The following is a 24078-nucleotide window of genomic DNA, read 5'->3' on the forward strand; positions in this document are numbered from 1 at the left end:
TTGAATTTCCAAGATTTTGATGAAACACAACAGCAAATGACTTTAAAACGATAGCAGACCATATTTTGGACACAAATCCATTCAAAAAAAGTGACAGAAAAGGCTGGAAAACAACACTCATGCAAATTGATTTTATTTCCATATTAGTGCTGAGTAAAGTGTAACCACGGCAACCGCTCCCTCAACTCAGTCTTGCGGTCGCGGAGTTGGCGGCAAAAAAGCGAGGACGAAACAAAGAAGAAGAAGTCTAATGTGGGCGGAGAAGACCCCGCCCACGACGAAGAAGAGAAACATCAGGATGCGCTGGCCAGCCTGATGTCAGGTGACGGCGTTTCCGCTCTGACCCCCTTCGGCGGGTGTGAAGAACTGGACCTTGGGCGAGAGCATACCCGAGTTGTTTCGTCGAAGGCTTCCTCCGCCTTTGCGCATGGAGTTGTTGCGCCGCATGGAGTTCCTCTTCCTCAGTGAGTTCTGATGGGACAGCTCGCTCTTCTGCAGCGTCTGGATCAGGATGGACGGTTTCTCGTCCAGCTCGCGGGCGCTGCAGCGGGGCGTGGCCACCTGTCACGGCAACGCAAACATCACTCACCACAATGATAAAAAAATGGAAGTCATCGGCTGCCAACGACGGCTATGGACGTCCAATTCGTTTGGACTTGGAGGGATGACGGCCCAGTCCAAATGGATTGGACATCCGCCGCTGCCAATGGCAGTACACGAGTGAAAGGGGCATTACACCAAGAACATTGAAAATGACAACAATAAAGACACTGCTAAGGTCATATATGGGCATATTGCTAAACTTCTCAGCAATTCAATTGAATACATCATTTCCACCCTAATATTTATATTCCTTTGTTTACAAATTTCTATGGTTACGAGGTGTTTGAATCAATTGTTCATTTCAAAAATTGCGCACATATTGTTGTCATTTGTAACACTCCTTGTGTTGTTCTTCAATATGCTTGAGAGTCACTCATCCGCTGTTGTTACGACCATAACAACGCAGCAACTTCAAAACAAAGACTCAGAAAATACGGATTGAAAAAATTTGTCGCGTGACCAACCCGCAGCGTGTTCCCAAACTTGGAGTAGTCGACGGAGTAGACGCCTTCTTCCTCGGTGACGATGGGGACGAATCGGTGTCCCCACTGGATCTCTTCGGAGACGTAGGAGGTGCGCGCCTGCGTGGTGATGCCGGTGGTCTCCACCACGCCTTCCAGGATCACGATCACCTCCAGGTCGCTGCACTGCAGCTCCATGGCCGACAGTTCGTATAGCGGGCTGCCGTGACGGGTGACCAAATTTTAGCAAGCTCTACCGGATGTACGCGCAGCCAGAACAACCTGTCAACCTGTTCTTGTCGATGACATGGCAGATGATGAGCGGGGCGAGCAGGAAGAGACTGTTGCTGGCCACGGCGCTCTCTGTCTGGACGTCGATCTGGTGGATCGGGATCACCTCGCCCTCAGGGGTGGTGGTCTTCCTCACCACCTGCGGCGTAACCAAACCTTACATGTTACCGGACTTCTCCAGAGTAGCCACCAAGTTCTCCGTGACTCAGGTGAGCGGTGACGAAAGGATAAAAACTCACCTGTAGCCGTACGGTGGCGCCGATGATCATGCTCTTCCTCAGATCTCCGATGCGGATCATGAAACACAGACGGTTGTTGCGCACGGCGATGACGGCGTGGCGGCTGAAGATGAGCGTCTCGGCGCGACGGTTCGATTGCGCCGTTTTCATGAAGATGCAACCTAAAACGCGAGGACGTAAAAACGCTCCTAAATATCTCAAAAGTCCGATCCGTTGAATCTGACAAAACGGAATTTGGATCCGCAGGCGGTCGGACGGGATCAAATTTTTGTCCCAGTAGACGAGGCCTACCCAGCATGACGGCATTGATGATGAGTCCCACGATGTTCTGCAGGATGAGCACGGTGATGGCGGCGGGACACTGCTCGGTGATCATGCGGCCGCCAAAACCGATGGTCACCTGCACCTCGATGGAAAAGAGGAAGGCCGACGTGAACGACCTGCGGCGGAAACACAAGACATCTGAGTGATGCTGCGATGCGTTTGCCCTATAGATACCACAAGAGGGCAGCATTGACAATCGGTCCAACTGATTATCTTTTAGTGCCATTGACGGCGTTACACGTCCAATCCATTTGAGTTGGACCAGCCCCTCCCAGATGGAATGGATTGGACGTCTACCGCCGTCAGTGGTTGCAAATGAGTTGATGTTGGTCAGGAGTCAATCAGAGCAGAGAGCGAGCTGAGTGGGTGGCCTCAAAAAGTACTTTTTCACTTGAAACTTGCCCAATTTGAACATAACTTTAGCCGGTCGAACATAAAAGGTGAAAAAAGGCGAGGTCTTACTTGACGTCGGTGACGCAGTGCACGCCGCTGAGGCGCCGAGGGTCCAGGTCTCCGTGCGCAAAGGCCACTAGCCACCAACTCATGGCGAAAAGCAGCCAGCTGCTGACGAAAGTGGTGGTGAAGATGACCAGCGTGAATCGCCACTTGAGGTCCACTAGCGTGGTGAAGACGTCCTGCAGGAAGCGGCCCTGCTCGCGGATGTTCTTGTGGGCCAAGTTGCACGAGCCGTTCTTGGCGATGAAGCGCGCCTTGTTGACGCGGTCGCGGAACACCGGCTTGCGGGGCAAGCGGGACGCCAGCCCCGGCAGGCCGAACTCCTCCGGGATGATGCTTTTCCGAGCCAGCATGCTTTGCTCGCTCGCTCGCTTCTTGCTTGTGCGACTTTTTGCGCGCGTCTGGACGTGCGCTCTTGACGCGCGTGCGCAAAGTTCGGGCTCGGTGAGGAGCCGCCTCCGCTCTGAGGAGGGCTGGGACGGCCCTACGACCTTGTCGACCCGGTTCCGTTGCCGTCAAATAAAAGAGTTGCACGCGCCGGAAACAAACGCGAAAGCTGCTTCAGTAAACTGACCCAAAATGGTCATTTGACAACTGGAGTTGGCAATTTGGGCCGCCAGGAGACACTGTTCAGCAACAAATTGTCAAGTCGTTCCAAAAAAAAAAAAAAGACAGGAAAAACACTTTCAAATAGAAAATATTTTGTACAGTAAAATGATTGTACAAATTGTATGACACTTATAAACTCTTTGCTGTCATTGACGGCAATCCGCGTCCAATGATTTGGCCCTTTTCGTCCGTCCGCGGGGAATTTCAATGAGAAGTATACGTCCTATCCATTTAAAGAGAGTGGGACCCTTCCATTCTAAATGGATTGGACGTCTACATGGATTTAAATCGTGCTTTCCAGGAGACTCCAAGATGCTTTATATTGCATTCTTTCACTCCACACTCGATGGTGGTATGCTACTATTACAGCCAAAGCTGCCTTAGTGCAGCCTAACAGGCAGCCAATTTTTGCCCTTCAGGCTATGATCAAACACTCATCCTCACACAGGCAAGTTCAGCACCCAAGGATATACAGTATTACCAACGGGGGCTGGATTTGAAGCCCTAATCCTTCAGTCAGTGAACTACCCGCGCCAGTCTTGATTATTCAATGCTAGCCATCCCGGTTCCATTCGTTGAATAAAATATCAACAGTTAAAGATTACAAAAGGACTTTAATGCACATTTCTCTTTGTGTTCTCAATGGCATGCTACAAGTGCTGAGTAGTAATCAAAGAAGATAAAAATCAATGTTCATACTCCCGGATTTCCTTTTAATGCCACAGAAAAGATGCTCTTTTGACCGCCCCAATGGATAGAGGAAATCCCATTTTGTACCCTCACCATAGTTGTCAATGGTTCACTTTCCATCCAATATGAGCAAACGACGAAAGTGTCGATGCACCCGAGTTAACAAACATTCAGTAACGGTCGGAAAAATAACAGTCGTTTCCGTCCTCCTTATTGCTGCTTACGCGAGAATCGGCGAACGCGCGCCCACGCGTCGGTCTACATGTCGGCCTTGACGAAGGAGGCGAACATGCCGTCCTCCTGCTCCAGGAGCGTCTCGGGCTTGTCGTACTCCAGGATGTTTCCGCGCTTCATGACGATGACCAGGTCGGCCGTGAGTATGGTGTGCACGCGGTGCTGAGGGGGCGAGAGGAGACGCGCGCCATTAGGGCAGGGCCAATGTCTCGTCACCTCACGGGAGCCATTTCTTCATTCGTTCTTGAGTCGCAGTTTCTTTTTGAAATCTTTCAAGGGGTTTGGTACCAACCGGGCAGTCTCCGGCGGAACCGGAAACAGACCTCCAGCCCCGACTCGACCGCCGGCGAGAAGAACAAGCGAGTTGGAAAGGTGCCAGGAAGAAACGGGAAGACAGACGGCGGCCGGGTCGAGTCGGACTGAGCTGGTCCCGTCCGGTTCTATTTGTGGGTCCGCACTAGCACACTGAAGAGGCTGTCCTCCTGTGCTAGCAGGTTGGGACCCGAGTCACATTCCACCAAAATCCCGGAGGAGAAGACCAACACCTGCCCGGCGTCCAAGATAGAAGAGACGCGGTGCTGAGGGCAGTGGACAGAAAAGAAAAGAAAAGAAAAGAAAAGGTGGCACAGGACAGGATAGGACGGGTTGTGATCAAACAGGACAGGACAGGACAGGACAAGAAAAAGTCATAAGGAAAAAGAAATCATTTTACTGATGGAACTTGGTGAGAAGAAAGCGTGAAGCAGAAGCAAAAGCCAACAAAGACAAAGAAGACTTACAGCAATGGTGACAACCGTCCGGTCCGCAAACGCCGTCATCACAACTTTCTGCAGGATGTTCTCCTAAACATGGAAAAAAAAAAAAAAAGATTTATGTCATGCTCCTTGCGAGCGCTTTCATTTTGTATTTGCGTGTTTGACTTTAGTTCTGTTCAATAAACATCGGATCTTTTGAAAGTCAATGGCTGCCATTGACGTCCAAGCCATTTGAATTGGGATAAAACGAGCCACACCGCCGGACGGAAACACACCGTCGCCATGTCGATGGAGGCGGTGGCCTCGTCCATGATGAGGATGCTGCTCTTGCGCACAAAGGCCCGAGCTAAACAAAAGAGCTGCCGTTGACCCACACTGAAGTTCTCGCCGCCCTCCGTCACCGCCGCATCTGTGCACACGAGGACGGCCGATCAGAAAGCTCGGACGCGGGACGCGTCACCCGATCGCGTACCCAGTCCTCCCGGTAGCGCCTTGACCATATTCTTCAGCTGAGCGATCTCCAGCGCCTCCCACAGCCGCTCGTCGTTGCACGTCCGCTCCGGATCCAGATTGAACCTGCGGGAGGTCAATTTGTTTGCTTTTGCTCGCGTTCGTTCATCGCGTCTTCACGAGGGGTCGACGATAGCCGATCCGACAAACGCTGTGCGGTGGGAAACCCCCCACCGTATGCGTACGTCAACACCGGTATAAATAAACACCACGACGAGAAAGTTTGTCAGATGGGGGCAACGTCAGATGAGAAGATTGATTCTGCTTGACACACTTTGGAGCGTAGCAAATTTCCACAAGGCTGTACTCTTGGGTCCCCGTTGTTTTTAAAGGTCAAAATGTAGGATCTACCGTATTGGCCCGAATATAAGACGGCCCTGATTATAAGACGACCCCCTCTTTTTCAAGGCTCAAGTTTGAAAAAAAAAAGACTTTTTGAACACCAAATTAATTTTTCTACAGAAAATAATTACAGTACATCCGAAACAAATGATTATAACAATATATTTGAGAGAAAAAGCATGTTATTTTGCCTCATTCAAATCTTTAAATATGTAAAGTGCAATCACATTCGTAAATGAATGGCTTCAGTTTTTGAAATGTAAATAAACAAATCTATTGTGATAAAACCACAAAATTGCAATAGTAAGTGAGGTCTAACTGTAACTGTAGTCTTGAAACAAATATGAATAAGGAAAAACATTGCAATAAAATAATGCAAACGGGTTAAACTTGAGAGTAGCTGAGATCTGTCATGACAGAACATCACTTCAATGATATCTCAATGGGTATAATGTCTAGACCGTGAATATAAGACAACCCCCTCTTTTTCAGTCTTATTTCAATGCAAAAAACACTGTCTTATATTTGGGCCAGTACGTTTTTTGTTTTTGTTTTTTGGTCATTAAAAAAAATGCTCATCTTTTAGTGCCATTGACAGTGCTAGACATCCAATGTGGATGTCCAGCGTTGTCAATGGCAGCCAATGAAATAAACAAGTCGAGGATCAATGAGTTAAAGTGCCCGCCTACAGAAAAGACTGAAAATAATTCCCCGCTCAAAGGAAATCCTCCACCTTCTGCCTGAACGAGATTTATCGGAATCGCTTCCAGGTTTACTCCCGAAAAAGATTACAACTTAAATCAAGCGGCCGGGTTGGAACATAAACGGGAAGTTATCTCTTCAGTCGGGAAGCGTGCGTCTACCTTATGGAGCCACTAAACAAGATGGGGTCCTGCAGGATGATGGACAGCCGAGACCGCAGCGTCTGGAGGGGAAGTTTGCAGATGTCGATACCGTCGATGACGATCTTGCCTAGGGGTAAAAATCAGTCGGTCGTTCACCCCTCTCAGTTTTTTTTTTTTCTTTGAGTAAACAATTCCAACAACATTTACTTCAGTCAAATTAATGATTGAAAAAACGACCACTAAGTTCTTGACTTAGGGAATAATTGTTGTTGTGAAATACCCAACCTGGGCATTGATGACTTATCCAAATGGACATTTATGAACTGTTGACATTTACTGAAGTCATTTTTAGGGCAAAAAAGTCGACTGGCTTATCTCAGACACAAAATGGAAATACAATTGTTGAAGGAAAGAACAAGATTGTGTTCTGTGTGCCAAGTCATCATTTAGTGGTGTTATGGTCTGACTGTTAAAATGATGGCAGTGTATTACATACATAAAGAAGTTCACTGTTTACATGTCCACAGATACTGAAATATTTTCATATCGCTTCATTGTGTCAACAACCTTCATGCCGGCATAACACTTTGGCCAAAAAAGGAAATCTTAAAACAATGTGAACGACTTGTTTTAAGTAGACATAAACAGAAAAGAAGCAAAGAATGTTTTTTTTTTTTTTTAAAGGCAGAAGAAGAGGTCTCCCACTCACCTTCAAATATGTCCACCATGTTGAAGAAGGCTAAAGACAGCGAGGACTTGCCGCTTCCCGTACGGCCACAGATTCCAACCTGGCGGGGAGGTTAGGCACGGCGCATGCAATTCGTCAATTCTGAATGCAATGGGAGTTTCAACGACGAGTTTCAATATGCGACTTGAGCTATCATGAGTATAGCCATAAAAAAATTGGTAAAAATCAGAAATTTTGGTTTGAATTTGCTGTAACGCAAGTTTGATGAATCTCCAAACAGGAAACTTTGAAAGGTGAACCCCTCAAGACAAAAACCTCTACCTTCTGACCCGGCTGGATGAAAGCGTTGACGTGCTTGAGCACGGGCTTGAGCATTTGGTCGTAACGCACGCACAAGTCCTGGATCTTGATCTCTCCATCCTTAGGCCACTTCTCTGGCACCTGAGAAGAATCTGACAAAACCTTTCTTTCAAGATTCCCACAGTAGGATGATTCGGATGCGTGTCGAAGCTAAAGTTACCCATGGATCCCTCGTAGTTCTCTGACTCCGTACTCAGGAAGCTGTTGACTTTTTTCACCGCCGCCATCTGCACCTCCAAGTCCGCCAAATTCCTTACCACCCAGTTCAAGTAGTTGGTGACCTGCGTACAATGTCAACAACGTGTTTTGTTTTTTTGTTTTAAAAAAATCAAGCCAACGACGCCCTGCGAACTGACCGTAAGTGCATAGGTGAGGGCCAGGCCTACCATCCCTCCGGAGGGTTTACCGCAATCTAAACCCCAAATGGACGCCCCGGCCGCGGCCAGCACGATGACGGCGCCCAGATAGTCCTGGACGAGACAAAACAGCAGAACGATGCTTGCGGCATTTTCTTTTAAAATATTTCAGTTCCATGGACGATGATAGATGTCCGATCATGTAGCTTTTTCCATCCTTCTACTCTGAGCTTCTCACCAGCAGACGGCCGATTCATTAAAAGTGGGAGAGCCTCTCGATTCAAATGTATTGGACTTTGATGGCGGTTCAAATCCAGCTCCCACTTGTGCCTATTGTTGTTGTATCTTTGGGCAAGATACTTCACCCTACTTGCCTGTGTGAAAGTAGTGTGTGTTTGAGCTGGGAATCTTTGGGCACCTAACGATTCGATTACCATTCAGAGGCTCCGATTCGATTATGAAACCATTATTGATGCACCCCCCTCCTTTTTTCTTTTTTTTTTTTTTTTAATGTTTTGTACATTAGTTCCAAAATTGTTCAAAAATCCTCTCAGGCTAAACCAAACTACTATTTCAGTATCAAGTTAACATATAACAGTAAACAAATATACAAAAATAACAGTAAATAAAATACTCCAGCCCCCATTCTGTATCAGCAGCATTAAACTACATTCAATTAATTTATTGTTGTGAATCAAATGTTACAGTTGTTAAAATTGCTCCTGTTATTCCATAATTTCCCTTCTGTCTACTTTTTTAGATCCGCTACAACAGAGCCTTCTAGAGAAGTCTACTGCTTTAAGATGGCGGCTGTTTACTACCGCCGGAAAGTCCGTCATTTCGCATCTCTGTTTAATAATACGTGTTCTAACACCGCTGCCGTCTGTCATTTTGCATCTAGTTCTACACAGAGGCGTAGCAAGGGTCCCCTTTGAGCGTGTGCAAGTAAGGGGGACAGTTGGACTTGAAGCTATAGCATATTTAATAAAAGAATAATAATGCCTCGGTCTCATAGAGTGCTTTTTAGGACACTCAAAGTGCCCGGCTTCTACTACATTAGGGCATTAAAGTACAGCAACATAGTACACTCTACGCTGTCTTGCTTCCTTTTCTCCTATGCTTTTTTTTTTCTTTCTTTTGTCGCTTCCAGAAGGATAACTTTCCTTCATTTTGGATATACGCCAATTAAAACAAAGCCAAATCGCCGCTCACTCTCACTCTGAGTCACGTGAGGGGGGGGGGGGGGGGAGTGTAGAGCGAGTGCAGGGGCCCCTTCAGGGCACTCAGACACAAGGCTTTCACAAAGCTGCGTGTGCTAAATCTGTTGGCCCTCTGGGGGCCCCTGCTGGCTAAGGGCCCTAGGCAATTGCCTGGTTTGCCTCATGGGACATGACGCCTCTGGTTCTACATATATATGACATCTACTGTAGCCGTTTGTTTGTAGCAACTAGCAACTAGCAACTGGGCGTTGTTTGTAGCGGCTGTCGGCCGCAGTCAGGTATAATTGTTTTTTTTTTTATCTAGCGGCATGAGTGGAACATGATATTTACTCTCAGTCCGTTCCTCATTGTGTCCCAAAGACCGCGTTGTCTGTGTTTTACTTCCACTTTACCTGGTATAATTCAATAATCGGAATTTGAAAGTCTGTGATTGTGATGTGTTTGTGCCTCGATTTCCGGAGCATTTACAGGTCATTTCCTGTTGAGTTTGAGTCACTGCCTATTCATTTGGGTGATTCCCATGTCACTTCCTGTTCTGTAACGCACAATAAAAAGCAAGTGACCCATAAAATACCGCAAAATCAACAGGAAGTAACTGAATATCAACAGGTAAATGACCGTAAATGGCCCAAATTTACTCATTGCCTGGCCTTGGGTGCCACTGACGGCCATAGACGTTCGATCCATTTGAAGTGGGAGGGATGGCAGCGAATGAAATCATTCGCTGCCACCCTCCCACTTCAAATGGATTGGGTGTCTACTAGTGATACTCATTCCAATTCACAGCAGAAGCTTGTTTTCCTGTTTATTAGTTTTTTTTGTAGAATATCCTAGAATGATTTCTTGACCAATGTATCGAAAATCGTTGTGCCGCTAAATCGTCAGATCATCGTTAGCGTTATATCGCAAATCGTATCGTGAGGTACCCACTCCTATTATCTAATGCCGTCAATAGCAGCCAGTGAGTTAAGCTAGTTGAATGCGTCACAGCATTTTTTCCCCCTGATCTTGGAACCAACGTTGGGTTCAGGAACGTCACGCAATCAAGCGAGCGTCTCACCGTGCGGACCTCCAGCCAGCGGTTGGCGGCCGAGAGGAACAAATAGGCCGTGTTGTTGGTGTCGGTCAGCTCCAACATGCGCTGCTTGAAGCGAGCCTCGTGTCTGAAGCAAAAAATAAAGCCGGTCAATTCCAAAACGATACCGATCGTGGTCGCGGGGGAGCCGAGCGCCGGTCCCCAAACCAGACTCCTCTGGATGGAGACCAGCTGATCACGCTGGCGGGAAAATTGTGTGGGTAGGAGGTCCTCAGGGGGCAAGATGTGGAGGAAAAACGTGAGAGTTTCTGATTGCTGCATCATAACTCTGATGGGAAAGAAAACTAAAAAACACCAGGAGGCCTCTTTGTTTGTTTGGCTACAATAAATCACTGGGAACCACATGAACGCGCGGTACCTAAAGGCTCTGATGGTGGTGAGACCTTCAGCCGTTTCGGAGAAGTGACACAGCAGAGGGAGTTGCGTTGAGTCGTCCAGGTCCTGAAGGTCTCTGAAGGTAGGCAAGAAGAAGAACCGGTCCACATTACCATTCTCCAAGTTTTAGACAAATTAGCTTGCACTCACTTGGAGGCCACCCGGAAGTATTTCTGTATGAAGTAGAAGGCCACGGCCAGGGGGACCAGAGCGACGATGAAGTAGGGCGTGATCACGGAAATGACCCCGATGGCGGACAAGCAAAGCAAGGTGGATCGGGTCAAAGACTCCAGAGTAGGAGGAATATGCTAGAGGAGAAGAAGCACCGATGTCAGGACGGTTCGACATTCGGTAAATGACACACACCAGACCTGGTCAATGATGTTCGTATCTGCCGAGAACCTGTTGAGGATCTGACCCAATGGGGTGATGTCAAAAAATCTGAGGAAAGACAGGGATTTCAGTCTAACCCATCAGTTAGAATGTAAGGCAGTGACTACCTGAGGGGGGCGTGGATAATCTTGTTGAGCAGGTTATGGTGAAGGTTGGTGGCCGCAGAAAGCCCCAAGAACTCCACGGTCAGCGAGGTGATGAGGCACAGCGTGATCCCGGCCGCACACAGAACCACAAACACCATCAGATTAAAGAAGTCCTGCACACGCACATATTTCCAAATGCTTTGACAACCGGAGTCATTTTGTCTTTCTCTAATTTGATTAGTTTTAATTAGGTTTTAGACTGGATTTGCCAGAAAAAATCAACACCTTGTCAACAGTGTAGCTGCTGATCGCAGGGTAGACCTCGCACGTTCCGTTGGGTCCCTTCACCATGGTCACGTTGGTGTGGTTGGAGGTCCAGATGGCGAGCCAGTAGTCGATGGCCACGATGACCGAGTGCTTGAGGAGCTTACAGGACATCATGAGGAAGACCATGAAGAAGCCACCGGAGGATAGGTAGCACCAGCAGACCTGAGAAGACGTTCGGGCCACGTTGAATGGAGACCAACCTAAGATTTAAAATCATCTCACCTTCCAGGGGACCTTGGACCTTCTGTTTGTGGTGGTGGACAAGTTGTCGTCATCTTCCTCCTCCTCTTCCTCCTCTGAAAAGATCACAATTTTCAGCTTTCAAAGGCATGGTCACAAACGTACGTGCCACCTACCTTCATCTTCATCATCCACCTGGTTTTTGGCTTCTCTGGGATAGAACGCTCGACGGAGGGTCTTCCGCTCCAGTGTGGTTTGGCTGTCCTGCTCAATGTCCTGCAAGGAGAACAGCAGTCAGAAGAAAAAAAAATGAAAGAAAGACACACACGCCAACCTTCTCCAACTCCTGGTCCTGCCGGTTCATGAGCGTCTTCCAGTGGTCGTAGAGCTCCACGTCATGCGTCTGAATGTCCTTCAGAGTTCCTTCTCTCAGGACCGTGCCGTCCTTCATGGCAATAATCTAAGGCGTGAAGTTTGAGTTTTAAAATGAAAAGGAAAATGAAAAAAACGTGTTAAATGATGACGTTGGGCTTCTCACCCAGTCGGCATGGATGAGATACTGCAGCTTATGCGTTACTAAAACCACGGTTCTCTTGTCATCCTGCAGGAACTTGAGGATGCCGTCCTGCATCAGGTGGTCGCTCAAATGGATGTCCAGTGCGGAGAAGGGGTCGTCCTAAGGAGACACATTAACGTATACTTTAGAATTTCATGTCAACCCTGTGTCGTCACTTCTTTAACTTTGTGAAACGCTTGAGGACAATTGCACGCTTCTCGCACTCGGGAGCAATTTTCTCTAAAACGACCCCAAACACATCACTCCCATCTGACGGCCGTCGTCACCGTTTAACCTCGCTGCCCTTTTTTCCCCGGCCGAAACGACACGACAAACAAAGTTTCCTTAAGCGGGCTGGAATTCCAGCAACCGCAGTTGATGTCGCCACGGTGACAGGAAAATGATGCGAGCGCTAAAACACGTCGTCCTGCGGGAAAAGGGCGTCTCTTCCGTCAGACGCCTTCAATTCATCTAATTGAATTACGTCGATTAATTGAGTTAGTTGCGGCGTTTGTCAGTTTGTACCGACCAGGAAGACGATGTTGGTGTTCTGGTAGAGCGCTCGAGCCACGCAGATCCTCTGACGCTGCCCGCCGCTCAGGTTGATGCCCTGTCGGGATAAGCGCAACGTCATCAACGAAGGCAAAAATAAGCAGAGTACGATCACGGCGGCGCGACCTACTCGCTCGCCGATCTCCGTTTGGTCTCCGAAGGGAAGCAGGTCGATATCCAGTTGGAGAGAGCAGGCGTCGATCACCGCCTTGTACCTGACGCGCCGGTAATCCAATTCATTTGAGACTTGCTCGGCTGGTCTTTGATGTCATAAGACTAGCGAGTTGCACCTCTGTTTGTTGAAGGGGCTCCCGAAGGTGATGTTGTCTTCCACGGTCGCGTTGAGAAGCCACGACTTTTGGGTCGCGTAGGCCACGGAGTAGCGGTTCTTGCTGCGGGAAACGGAGGAAAGGGTCAGAAGAAGGACAATGAAGCTTCGGAGAAAGGAGCCTTTTCTCGCGGGCATCCCGATCAGCTTAACCATCGACACATCAATGACGTGTTGGTTGGATGGCGTATGGAGGTACAGCACGACAAACACGGCACCAAACGGGAGGACGGACCACCCCTATGTACACCCCCTGAATTATAAAATTGAACGTAGACGTCCAGGTGGCAAAAGCCTTGATGGGACAACTATTGACAAACCCTTAAGCTAATTAGTGAAATCATTCCGTGCGTTCCGCTCCCAGCCCAAATGAGTACAATGTTAATTTATGAATGAATATTAAGCCGTAGGAATTTTGTTGATCTTCACTTTCAGTTTGGGAAGTAGTAATTTGATCAAATTATTGCGGGGTCAATGTAAAAACAGCTCATTTTTCTGGCTCAGCTACCATTCTCATTGGCACTTCTTGCAACTCTCCAGCAGCAAAAATGACCCGATGACCCTTGCTTTTTTTCGAGTGCCATTTGCTCAATTTGAAGTCAATGATGGTCGCAAAGACTTTTTGCCACCAAGGAGATTTTTGTTTTCAAACTCTGTGAAAAGGTTCATTCAGAATCCATGCATTTTTCACAAAAGAATGAACCAGATTCCATGGGATATCACGGGAATCCGTTAATTAGTTTGAGGATGTGATCATGCTGAAATCACAAGAGGGGGAAGAAAACCGCATCAAGTCACAATGTCCACAAAGCCCATGAAGATGTCAGGGATGGAGCAAAAACACCAGTGGGGAAGGTCAAAGGAAGGCAGTCCGCTACCTTGCGGCGTGTTCGCCGGGCTCTTCTTTCGCCGCTTCCGGATAGCTGTCAAAAGCGGCGCTTCAGCGTGACGTGAGCTAACAAAGTGTGCTAACCTGCCTGCTTGCGAGTGGTCACTAACGAAAGGCAACACAACACGAGTACTCCCATCTATGAACAATGTGTTTTTATGGGATTCGGGAGGACCCTCCGATCTTAAAAGAAGCCATATGAGCAAACGGACTGTGTTTCCGTGGCGACCGCTCCAAAAGTTCCCACCCTCAATACGGGATGCCGTCATCGTTGATAATTGGGTTCCGTCCGGTTTGGAGATCACGCGGAGGTCAGAGCGATCGCTTTAAGAGTTACGTGGATGAAATGAAATGATGATGGGTGCTGGCGAGGGAGGAAAGTACCTGAACGTCCCCTGGTAGAATGTCTCGCTATCAGGCGGCCTGATGCGGCGACAAGGCAAGGAGGTCAGAAGCTGCGGTTAACGCGCATCCACATGCAAAAAGCTCAAAAACAGGAATGTTCCAGCTAAAAACAGGCGCGAGCGCGCATCACGCGGCTCGCCGGATGAGTGACTTACTTGCTCCAGTGGACACGGCCGCTGATGCTCTGCATCTCGCCCAGCATGGCGAGAAGCAGCGACGACTTCCCGCAGCCCACCTGGCCCACGATCATGGTCAACTGTCCTGGGGGCGCAAATTGACATCGTACAGGACGGGTGTCCAAACTATGGGGGGCGTTGGATTTCATTCCATCAAAACAAGACGTCATCAATCTGGTGTCTTAAAGTGTGATCAGTTGACTGCAGTCGGGTGCTGCTTGTTTTAGCTTAGTTAAAGGGATCCTCCATCTTAAAGACAAGTAATTCTTAAAAGATAAATGTTAGTATGAATTAAAATAATTTGATATTAAAACCCCTCTTAATGTTTTCATTTTAATGAAATTTGTCAAATTAATTTAAATGATAGGTCGCCATTCTTGTTGACGTCGCAGTGCGGTGACATCACCGGGCCCGCTGCCGAACTTCCAGCGTGTCACTCGTTAGCTACCCCGACATGTCGTCGGTTCTGCCCTTGCAATTTGAACCAGAGTGGAAAAGTGAAGAGCAGGACAGCACTGTCGGTCGTTCACAAGACAAGCAGCCAAGGCAACATGCAGAGCGGGAAATACCTGATAAGACAAGAATTTGGCAAAACTGGGTGTATTTGGGGCAAGTGCGTCTCAATGACAACAGAGCGAGAAAGCGTATGCTGTTGAGAACTCCGGTTTTTGTTAGCAGATCTTCAAGGTGAGCTACTGCGTGATCAAACTTATTCCAATATAATTATGCAGATTGTTAGTATCCAGAGCTGTCGTGTGCTTTACATATAGTACAGGCCAAAAGTTTGAACACACCTTGTCATTCGTGCATTTTTATTTTAATGACTATTGACTTTATAAACTCTAACTGAAGGCAATAAAACTGGGAATGTACACGTGCGATAGTCAGGATCGAGTCGCGTCGTGGTTGAGTGTCCTCATTAAATTCGTCATCGGGATGGCGTGTCCTCCATGTCTTGTACATCCAACTCGCGTTTAGCTACCTAAGGGTGGTCCATATCAAGTGCTCGGCGCGCATCCGCTGGCCACTGTATCGCCGCATCGGACATGTCTGGATCAGTTTGAGTGGCAGCATCACTCAAATTAGGTGAATACTGAACAGAAACACCTACTGCCTGATGAACTGACAGTAGAGGTGAATTATTAGCTTCCTCTGTGACGAGCGGTACGCCCGAAGGTTCGCCTACCGCTGTAGCGACAGGAGCGGCTTGCCTGCTTAAGAGAGCGGCCAGCTGTTTCTTGTCTTTGGCGCTTTATTGCGCGCACTTTACTCGCTTTCCGAGCGCCTTAAGGCTTCTTGTGAGGGAAAATAGTTGCAACGGCATTTGATTTTAGTCTCCGCTTATATCCAGCCACTCCGGTGAGCTCTTTCATAAGTTGTCGTCGACTCGAACGCGGTAGGAGAAAAATAGCGAGAACAAAGCCTTGGGTCTTTGGGAAGTTTTGTCAGTCTACAGGCATTTTCCCCAAACCTTTCTCCTTTTCTTGCCGATAGGAAATCTGTGGAGACTCACTTCTTGACTGGAAAATTGCATCCAAAAAGCAGCATATCGTGGCATTTTACTTAGCGAGTTTAGGCAGCAATACACAATTGGAAACGTTCCGTTTACGTCATCACTCCGAGCCCGCAAAACATGGCGCCAACTATCGGTCAAAATATGTACAAAATGTTATAAAATATTGCCATTCATTTAACATTTTATGTGTTTTCAACAACATATTTTAGTACAATACTGTAGAACAATTGCGGTTTATTAGAGCCTACATGTCTTTTAAGATCGAGGATCCCTTTAAAGTGTCTGTTTTCGATCGGTAGGAACAAAAAACAGGAGCCACAGCGGCCCGTGAAGACCAGTTTGGACACCCCTGCCTTACGGGCTAGCTGGTGGAAACTTTAAGGTCCGCAGAGGCTCCAAAGTTGAATTGTCCTTACCTGTGGGGATGCGGATGTTGATATCGGTCAGCAAGGACAGGTTGCTTCCCCAGGTGAAACATCCGTTGCTCACCTGAACAAAAACCGTGAAGATGCATGAATAAATGGCTATTATAAAGGGATTTTTTCCCGCTCCTTCTTTTCCGGGCCCACCTGCCAAGCATCCACCACGACGAACCCTAACCCAAAACAGAGTCACTTCCCGCCTCTGCGATCATCCGGCGGTCGCATTCCGCCGCTCTGTTTGGTTTATTTGTTCCCGTTAAGTTTATTTTATCTGAGGGACCCCCGCGCTCGCTTCCCCCCAGCGTCCCTCTGAGCGCCGCGCCGACCCACGAGCGCATCTTCTTTGGGACATTTCGGGTCGTGAGAGCGCCGCGGTAGTCTGACGCAGCGCTCGGTCAATGAAGGATCGTGTCCAAATACTTTTGACCACCCGTGCGGCAGAAGGTCACGTGACTTACAGCACGTCCTCAATATTAGGATTTGCTTTGCTAAAATTCCTAGTGACTCGACCTTCTTGGCACAGCAAATGGTGACTAAGATATGAGGGGTAATTATAACTCCAACGTACGTGACTTAACTCCCGCCTCCGCTGTTCGCGTCCAAGAGAAGTCGGGAATGGGACGAGGGGGAGAAAAGATAAACAACACGAAATTAACAAAGCTCATCACATGTCAAACGCGACAACAGGAAACGACGGCGATGCCGCGGCGGACAAACTCGCTTTTCCCAGAGCGCTCGACCCCGGCCTAGATGACCACTTCGGGGACGTCGGCGAGAGCTTCCGAGCCGGGAGGTGGACTCCGTCACGTCTGTCAAGTTCCGAATCGTCCCCCTCCGTATTGGCCTAACGAGCGGGCCGTCGCCCCGCGGGGATGCGACAGGAAGAGTCGCCTTAAGTGAGGCCGCTTTCGGGGCAGGACGTTCTCGTGTGAATCCTCCGCTTCGTGAGAAGTCACGCGCGCGCTCGCCGTGACAACAAACAGCTGCCGATGAGCCGAGCTTGACGTATTTAGTGCGTCATACAAGAATAGCGCGTAGCTCGAGGGAAGCAAGCGTCCAAAACAATTTTGCTCAATTTGGGGTTTTGCGGTAGATGTCCAATCCATTTGATTCGGGAACGCTGGCAGCGAACCAACATTGCCGACCTCCCATTTCAAACGGATTGGACCTTGGTGAAATGAACAACTAACCTTGACGGCCACGTCCTCCGTCTCACTGGGTCTCATCTGCCGCTTGGACGGCTGCTCGTAGGAGTCCATCTGGTAGCGTCGGGGCTGCTTCCTGCTGACGGCTTTGGTCTTCAGTAGACAAAAAGACGACAATTGAGAAAAAGAACGGAGAAGCCGACCTCGCGGGGCGCGTGCACCCACCGCCCCGGGACGCGTCTCGGCTGCCTCCGAGGGCACCGGCACGTCTCCGTTCCTCCAGCTGTCATCTCCGATCTCGTCGCTCTGGAGGAACTCGCCCAGCTTCTGGACACTAGAACACGCCTGAGGAATCAAGGCTCGGCATACGCGGCATCTAGGAGGTGGACTTACCTGACGAGCGCCTTGACGGCGAACCTGACGACGGTAGAGAGCAGGAATAGCGGCGTGACCAGGATGTTGAAGAGCGCCAGTGTGGCAAAGGCCTTCGCGGGGCACAATTCGGCGTCCGTCATGAAGTTATGCATGACGAAGGTCTACGAGGAGGCGGAAATGACTTAGAACACGGGTTCCCCGACATCATCGACCACGGCTAAACATCTCGATTATCACGACGAGACGTAATTAGTCGTCAGTTATTTCCGGTTCGCCCGCACGAGCTTACCACCAGGACAGCGGCGATGGGAATGGCGGCGTTCATGAAGACTGCGCGAGGACAGAAGGATATCAACGTGAGGGCTTTCTGAGAACGAAATCGGCCTCATTTGTGTCTTCTCACTGGACATGGACGTGTAGAAGGCGAAGGTCTTGAGGCTGTTGAGCTCTTTGCCTCGTGTCTCCTCCACGCTGTCGCAGAAGATGTTCTCCCACGCGTACAGCTTCAGCAGCTTGATGCCCTTCAGGATCTCCGAGGTCTTCTTCAAGCGATCGGTGGAGTGTTCCTGCAAGACGCCGCTCGTTGTTTAGCTTTCAAACTGAGGCGAACCCCCGTGACGCTCACCAGGGTGCTCTTCTGCATGTTGGCCAACTTGGTGGCAATGAGGTACTGGACCGGAGCCAGAAGAACGATGACGGAAGCTCCGACTAAAGCGCTCCAGCCCAGCAGGTCGTACAGTAGAATGACTCCCACCACAATCTGGCGCAAAAAAGAATATAGGACATCCACATTTGTCAGTTCTTTGGCTGAGGCTCTTGTTTTGGGTGCTTCCAATAAAAATGAAAGACTTTCTGGGTCTTTGAGAGCATTTTTTTTTTCCGGAAGATACCTGCACAGGCATGGCCCAAAGGTTGGGGCAGAGGAAGAGAAACCACATGAGCTGATTGGTTTCTATGGCGACCAGGTTGTTGATCTGGCCCAGCGTCATCTCGCCCATGGACATGTTGGACGTGGACAGACGCAGGATCTTGTTGTAAATCATCGCCTGGGTGAAATAAGCAAAATTAACCGATGCATTTAACTCATTGGCAGCGCTAGACGACCAATCCATTATGACTGCAAGGTAGCGAATGAACATTGAGCTGTGTGGCACGATACATTCAACACGAATTTTCAGAGTTTAGGCAAAATTCCTCGCATATTTATCACTCACCAATAGGGCTCCCCTTAGGTTAATGCCCGTTTCTATAGTGACGTAATAGGAAGCCTGCAGGAAGGTTCTTTGCAGCACCAATGCCAGGAAAAGCAGCACGGCCAAAACAGAGGGGTTCTGAAGCAGCTCGGTGGACAGCATGAAGTGGACGCCAAAGTACTTCTCCTGAAAAAACATACAGCTCACCTTGACGGATGACCAAGCTTAAATCAATATTCCCCAAGCAGCGACTGTCGTTTTGCTTTACTTTTGTCTCTCTGATTAAAAACAAAACTGAGCAACATGTAAATTGCAGCACTCATGAGTCAAGCGGACCAAATGTCATGCCTTTCAAAAAGGAAGATATGAGGCTTTTGGGGAATTTGTCACACATTTCCAACGGCTTCACACTTTCACCGCCACTCCGGCATTGGCTTTTGGACATCTGCCCATCAGCTGTGACAACAAGCGACCACTCAGAGGGCTTTGTCAACACGGACCCCCGAAGACTTTGCCGGTCGCTGTCCAAAGCTAAGTCCCGAACACTGATCCTCAAAACTGTTAGGCTAACACGCTACTAGCTCACCGTGCAGCCATTTTCAAGGGTAATGTATTTTTCCTAGGACTTGCGATCACACCCAGTGACTCACTGATTGGTGGGCGACCAGTCTCGTAGTGTCATCGCGAATTTGCGCTAATAAAATCAGCTTGTGTAAACGCGCTAAGTGATTTTTCTTGGCTTGCAAAATGTGATCCTATTTTCCCTACTTTAAACGCATCCATCTTTGGGTCATCTTTGCTGTCATTGACGGCGATGAACGTCCAATCCATTTGAACGACGAATGAACCAATGTTGATTCGCTGACAGTGACAAAATCAGTTCAATTCACAGGAGGCGGCTGAAAAGAGCCATATGATTGGATGTCTGTTATTGTCAATGACATTGACAGAGTTAAAATTCATTTTTAAAAGCTGTTGTTGAAAAAAATGACACTCTAAGATGTAGTCTATCTACTAGTGCGTTGTGGTTGTTCCAGTACGATATACTCACCCTAATCTTAACAGAAGCGGAGCCTCCGTCTTCTTCCAGCGTCAGGTTCTTGACGATGCCCAGGATGCAAAGCGGCCCGGCGAAGCCCAGCACGTCGGCCAAGTAGCGGAAGGTGCTGCTGAGCAGGATGGGTCGCCCGAACGCTCGGTACATGGAGCGCCAGATGGACGGTGCCCTCTCCGGGTTCTCGGCAGTCTGCGTTAGATCAAGATCCCGGCGTTTAAGTCTGCTCTGAACAGTCCGTTAGTGTGACGCTAACTTATGATGTGAAAAGTTCAAATTAGCATCATTGTTTTGTCCCTCACCCTCTGGTCCTCGTAGGCGTCTTTGAGTCGCAAGTAGTTGGTCAAAGCCCGCATGGCGATGGGCAGCTTACCGATCTTCTTCAGCTCGATGGGTCTCTTGTGGGCACCGATGATCAGCGGGTTCATCCACCAATATGTCGCCTGCCGAAGGAGCGTAAAAGCTACAGTTAGACCTCAGCTTTAACCTTAAAAAAAAAACTTCCGTCTACCTTTGACAGAAGGTTGACAAAGGGCTGCAGGAAACGGACCCCCAGATCCTGCAAGTCCTCGGGCGGCTTCACCTTCTGAGGGTTGGCGAAGAAGACGTACTTCTGCCGGGACAAGTCAACAAAATAAGCTCACGCCGAGACCCGCCGTGCCGAGGAGATCAGTCGTAGTGACAGCCAAAATTTTCAGCACCCTGATCCTGATCACGTTGATTTCGACGGCCATTAGCAGGCCGTACAGAAGCACCAGCAGCGCCGTGATGCAGAACCTCAGCTGCAGCGGGCTCACGTGGTGCGTGGTGAACTTCCACAGCTTGATGCATTTGGTGATGAAGGCCAGCACCCAGTAGATGAACAGCACTGTCAAGGACAGCCCGACAATGAGCAGTAACTCCAGCGAGATTATTTTTGCTTACATTTGATCCCACGCATACTGTATATGTTAGTACATCTATTTTAGTGCAGTCCCTAGAGATATAGCCGCGTCGAATAGGTTGAGCTCACCGAGTAGAAGTTTCGGGAAGTTGGAGGTCTCAATGTTGTGGTAATAGACGACCGACGTGGTGGCCGCCACGAAGCCCATGAAAGCGGGCATGAACAAGTGCAGGTGGTTGGTGTCCATCATCCTGGAATGAGGCGCAAACACAACACGGTGTCATTTACCACCGCGTCCGAAAACCGCGTGCTCGACGGGAGGAGGGGGGCTAACTTGTTGGACACCAGTCCCTCGGCAAACTCGCAGACGTGAACGAAGAGCAGCGAGAAGGTGAGGATCCACCTCAGGTTGTGGCCCGGGAAATGGAGCCACGTGTTGTGATGGATTTGCACTTTGGAGCTCTGGCTGCCCCATCCTGAGATTTGTTTTTGGCAGAAGATAAAGAATATAGGAGAGCGAGTGTGGCTTAAAAAAAAAGCGGCTAATCGTGTTATGACTTGCCAATGAAGAGGATGGGGAACGTGATAAAGAGGAGGAAGACATGAGGCACCAGGTTGAGGGCGTCCACAAAGCAGCCGTTGTTGAGAACGCCGTCGTCCACGCTGTAGCCGTCCGAGTCGTGGTCGTTGCCGCAAAACGACAAGGCCATGGCTGAGGCTCGCCGCTTTGCCGCCGTCTGACAAGAGTGGTCTCATTCTTGGTCTCATTGTTCCAATAAATAAATGTATTTGTGTTACATAAAATGAAAACTAGAGTTCTTTCAAATTACACTGTTGACTTTTTGTGAGAAGGAAAGTGACACCCTTCTCTATACAATACTCAAATAAATTTAAAAGGTAGTACGGTAACAATGAGGTCATTCACAACAATTACGTCATGCCGTGGACATGGAAATACGCACACGACAAATGAGTGGACGCTTGAAATCTATTGAGAAAAGTGAGAAAGAAAAGTCTATGGTTTACCTGAATAAGATGAGCGAAATCCCGCAATCTTCACGGACAAACTTTCATTCCCACTGGAGCAAAAAAAAAGGAAGAAAAAAGGTGAGGGAGAAAAGGAGAAAATTATTTGGTCCTGCGTGCTGAGAGGGAGAGAAAAGTTACTTATTTTTAGACGCGCACCACTATCAGCTGCTCGACATTGTCATGTACACTTGCAAGAAGACATGCATGCTCCACACTTCCGGTTACTTTCAAAATACACGCCCGACGTCACAAAACTACCGTCTCAAATACGTGAAAGAACATGTTTTGGCTCACACAAACAAGTCGAAACACCAACGAGACTAAAACCGGCTCCGCGTCGCGGAGCCGGTTTTAGACGCATTTTGTAGCTTGAAAGCCCTTTTAAAAACATTTCCGGTGTAGGTTAGTTAAACTAGCGCTAACTTGATGCATACTCGCCGATCAAATTTCACAAATTGAAGCAGTTTGACGCCTCAGATGGGGTTTGAGTCAGACTTTTAACAAATAAAAATGTAACTTTGTCATATTCTAAATTATTAAAAATAAAATAAAATAAAGCAGCTCTAGCAAGGAACATTTCGCTAACTGGATTATATAATTATTACAGTCATATTAATGGAATTTACGAATCTAAAACTGAACACACAGCGACAGTATTTATTTTACCGTAAATGTATTTAATTCATTTTCTCGTCACGACATCATGTCGTGTTTTAAAAAGCTCGAGAGTCCAAGCTCCGTTCCGAAATACATCGACTTATTGATCCTCACGTTTGTAAATAATTGTACAACCACGGGACACAAACAAATGATAAATCAACTGGATTCAATATTGTATTCGGCATGCGCAAACAAGACGTTTTCGAACAGCAGAACAGGTCATCGTTGACGTTTTAATTTGCCAAGCATTTGTGAACATCCCCCACTTCCGTTCGTCTAACCCAGGTGAAAGCATCCCACGCTAAATTTATTTTCTTGCACGTGAACACTTTTTACAGCTCCGATTCTCATGCCGATGACACGTGTACCGTTTAATGACTTGATATATGTATTTGGATGTCTACTGCAAATAATAGCATCTCCCCGTGAGCACAATTCTTCTATCGATCGTTTGGTGAATGGATGCTTGTTCGCGCCTGCCCGAGGACAATTCATGTCCCAAGGTGATATTTGGAACTAACGTTGCGGGGGGAAAAAACAGGCGAACGACACGGGACACTTACCCGGCCTCTGATGCAGCATTGGGGGGCTCCAATTTGATGATGTGTGCCTTCTGATGTCATTAAAGTGCCGATGGTGCGTGGTTCTTTCCACCGGAAACAGCAATAAATTGCGTTCGAGCGTCAACCATAATCATATTTTTATGTACATAGAGGGAGAAAACGGAATGAATAATCATTATTGATTAAACGCTCCTATAGCAAGTATTGATCACGGGTATGTTGACAGGATAAGTGTCAGCATATTATGAGAATAGAATAGAATAGAATAGAATAGAATAGAATAGAATAGAATAGAATAGAATAGCCTTGATTTTATCATTGTACAGAGTACAGTGATATTTTAAACTTCGCTAGTATGTGCACCACATAAAACAAAAGCAAAGTACAATGACTGAAAGAATTAAATAACATACAACATATCGTTTCATATTTGAAATAATCCATAACGAACAAAAGAATGTAATACAGGCCGATGCCGGATGGTGGCGCTACGAAAGGAAAAGTGAAAAGATTGTAGTGCTATTGACGGCCATAGACGTCGAATCCATTTCGAATTGGAAGGCTGGCAGCGATTCCAACTTTCCAGGTCAAAATGGATTGGACCTCTATAGCCGCCAGTGGCAGTCATTGAGTTAAAAATCATCGCATCTACCCCCCAGCTAGTGTGTGTGCGTTTACGCAGTTGAATTCGGCACCGTGAGAAAGTTGAGGCCAGAGCGACCGATCGCCCTCACACAGGAAGCGGGGGCCATTTGGTCGCAGTGACCTTTTCCCACCCGTTTGACAGAATATCAAAGTGAATTGGAGCTGCGTTTTCTTGCAGTTCACAGTTGAGCCACAAGACGGCGACATATCCTTCTATTTGGGACGGCTCGAGACATGTCTTCGAGAG

At 48.0% G+C, this 24078-nt stretch overlaps 2 protein-coding genes across 8 annotated transcripts; both read right to left on the bottom strand.

Annotated features, from left to right (window-relative positions):
• Positions 1–79: 79 nt before the first annotated feature.
• On the bottom strand, positions 80–3263 carry kcnj8 (potassium inwardly rectifying channel subfamily J member 8). Its single transcript, XM_057854740.1, has 6 exons — positions 2381–3263; positions 1886–2034; positions 1595–1755; positions 1355–1494; positions 1068–1284; positions 80–561 (listed from the first exon to the last, which is right to left on the bottom strand). The coding sequence occupies exons 1-6, from the start codon at positions 2725–2727 to the stop codon at positions 319–321; spliced, it is 1257 nt and encodes a 418-aa protein (XP_057710723.1). The 5' UTR covers positions 2728–3263; the 3' UTR covers positions 80–318.
• A 336-nt stretch (positions 3264–3599) lies between these two features.
• On the bottom strand, positions 3600–23295 carry abcc9 (ATP-binding cassette, sub-family C (CFTR/MRP), member 9). 7 transcript variants are annotated; one of them, XM_057854555.1, is made up of 43 exons: positions 23187–23295; positions 21961–22013; positions 21497–21671; positions 21269–21410; positions 21064–21185; positions 20753–20919; positions 20563–20664; positions 20354–20494; positions 20049–20243; positions 19019–19183; positions 18695–18850; positions 18430–18564; positions 18208–18370; positions 18094–18134; positions 17823–17965; positions 17655–17763; positions 17475–17582; positions 16279–16351; positions 14326–14431; positions 14150–14188; positions 13755–13799; positions 12839–12940; positions 12679–12763; positions 12526–12606; positions 11979–12116; positions 11775–11900; positions 11617–11716; positions 11483–11556; positions 11219–11422; positions 10955–11106; positions 10826–10895; positions 10605–10762; positions 10438–10530; positions 10044–10146; positions 7764–7877; positions 7568–7688; positions 7369–7499; positions 7069–7147; positions 6378–6486; positions 5135–5238; positions 4938–5071; positions 4687–4749; positions 3600–4069 (listed from the first exon to the last, which is right to left on the bottom strand). In XM_057854555.1, exons 3-43 carry the CDS (start codon positions 21642–21644, stop codon positions 3932–3934), a joined length of 4779 nt encoding a protein of 1592 aa, XP_057710538.1. In that variant the 5' UTR covers positions 21645–21671; positions 21961–22013; positions 23187–23295; the 3' UTR covers positions 3600–3931. The 7 variants fall into 7 exon arrangements, with proteins under 7 accessions (XP_057710538.1, XP_057710539.1, XP_057710540.1 ...); XM_057854556.1 differs by lacking the exon at positions 23187–23295 and adding an exon at positions 22102–22165; XM_057854554.1 differs by lacking the exon at positions 23187–23295 and having other exon boundaries at positions 3923–4485; positions 21961–22111.
• Positions 23296–24078: the final 783 nt, after the last annotated feature.

The sequence above is a fragment of the Corythoichthys intestinalis genome, chromosome 13 (genome assembly GCF_030265065.1).
Source record: "Corythoichthys intestinalis isolate RoL2023-P3 chromosome 13, ASM3026506v1, whole genome shotgun sequence".
NCBI classification, from domain to species: Eukaryota; Metazoa; Chordata; class Actinopteri; order Syngnathiformes; family Syngnathidae; genus Corythoichthys; species Corythoichthys intestinalis.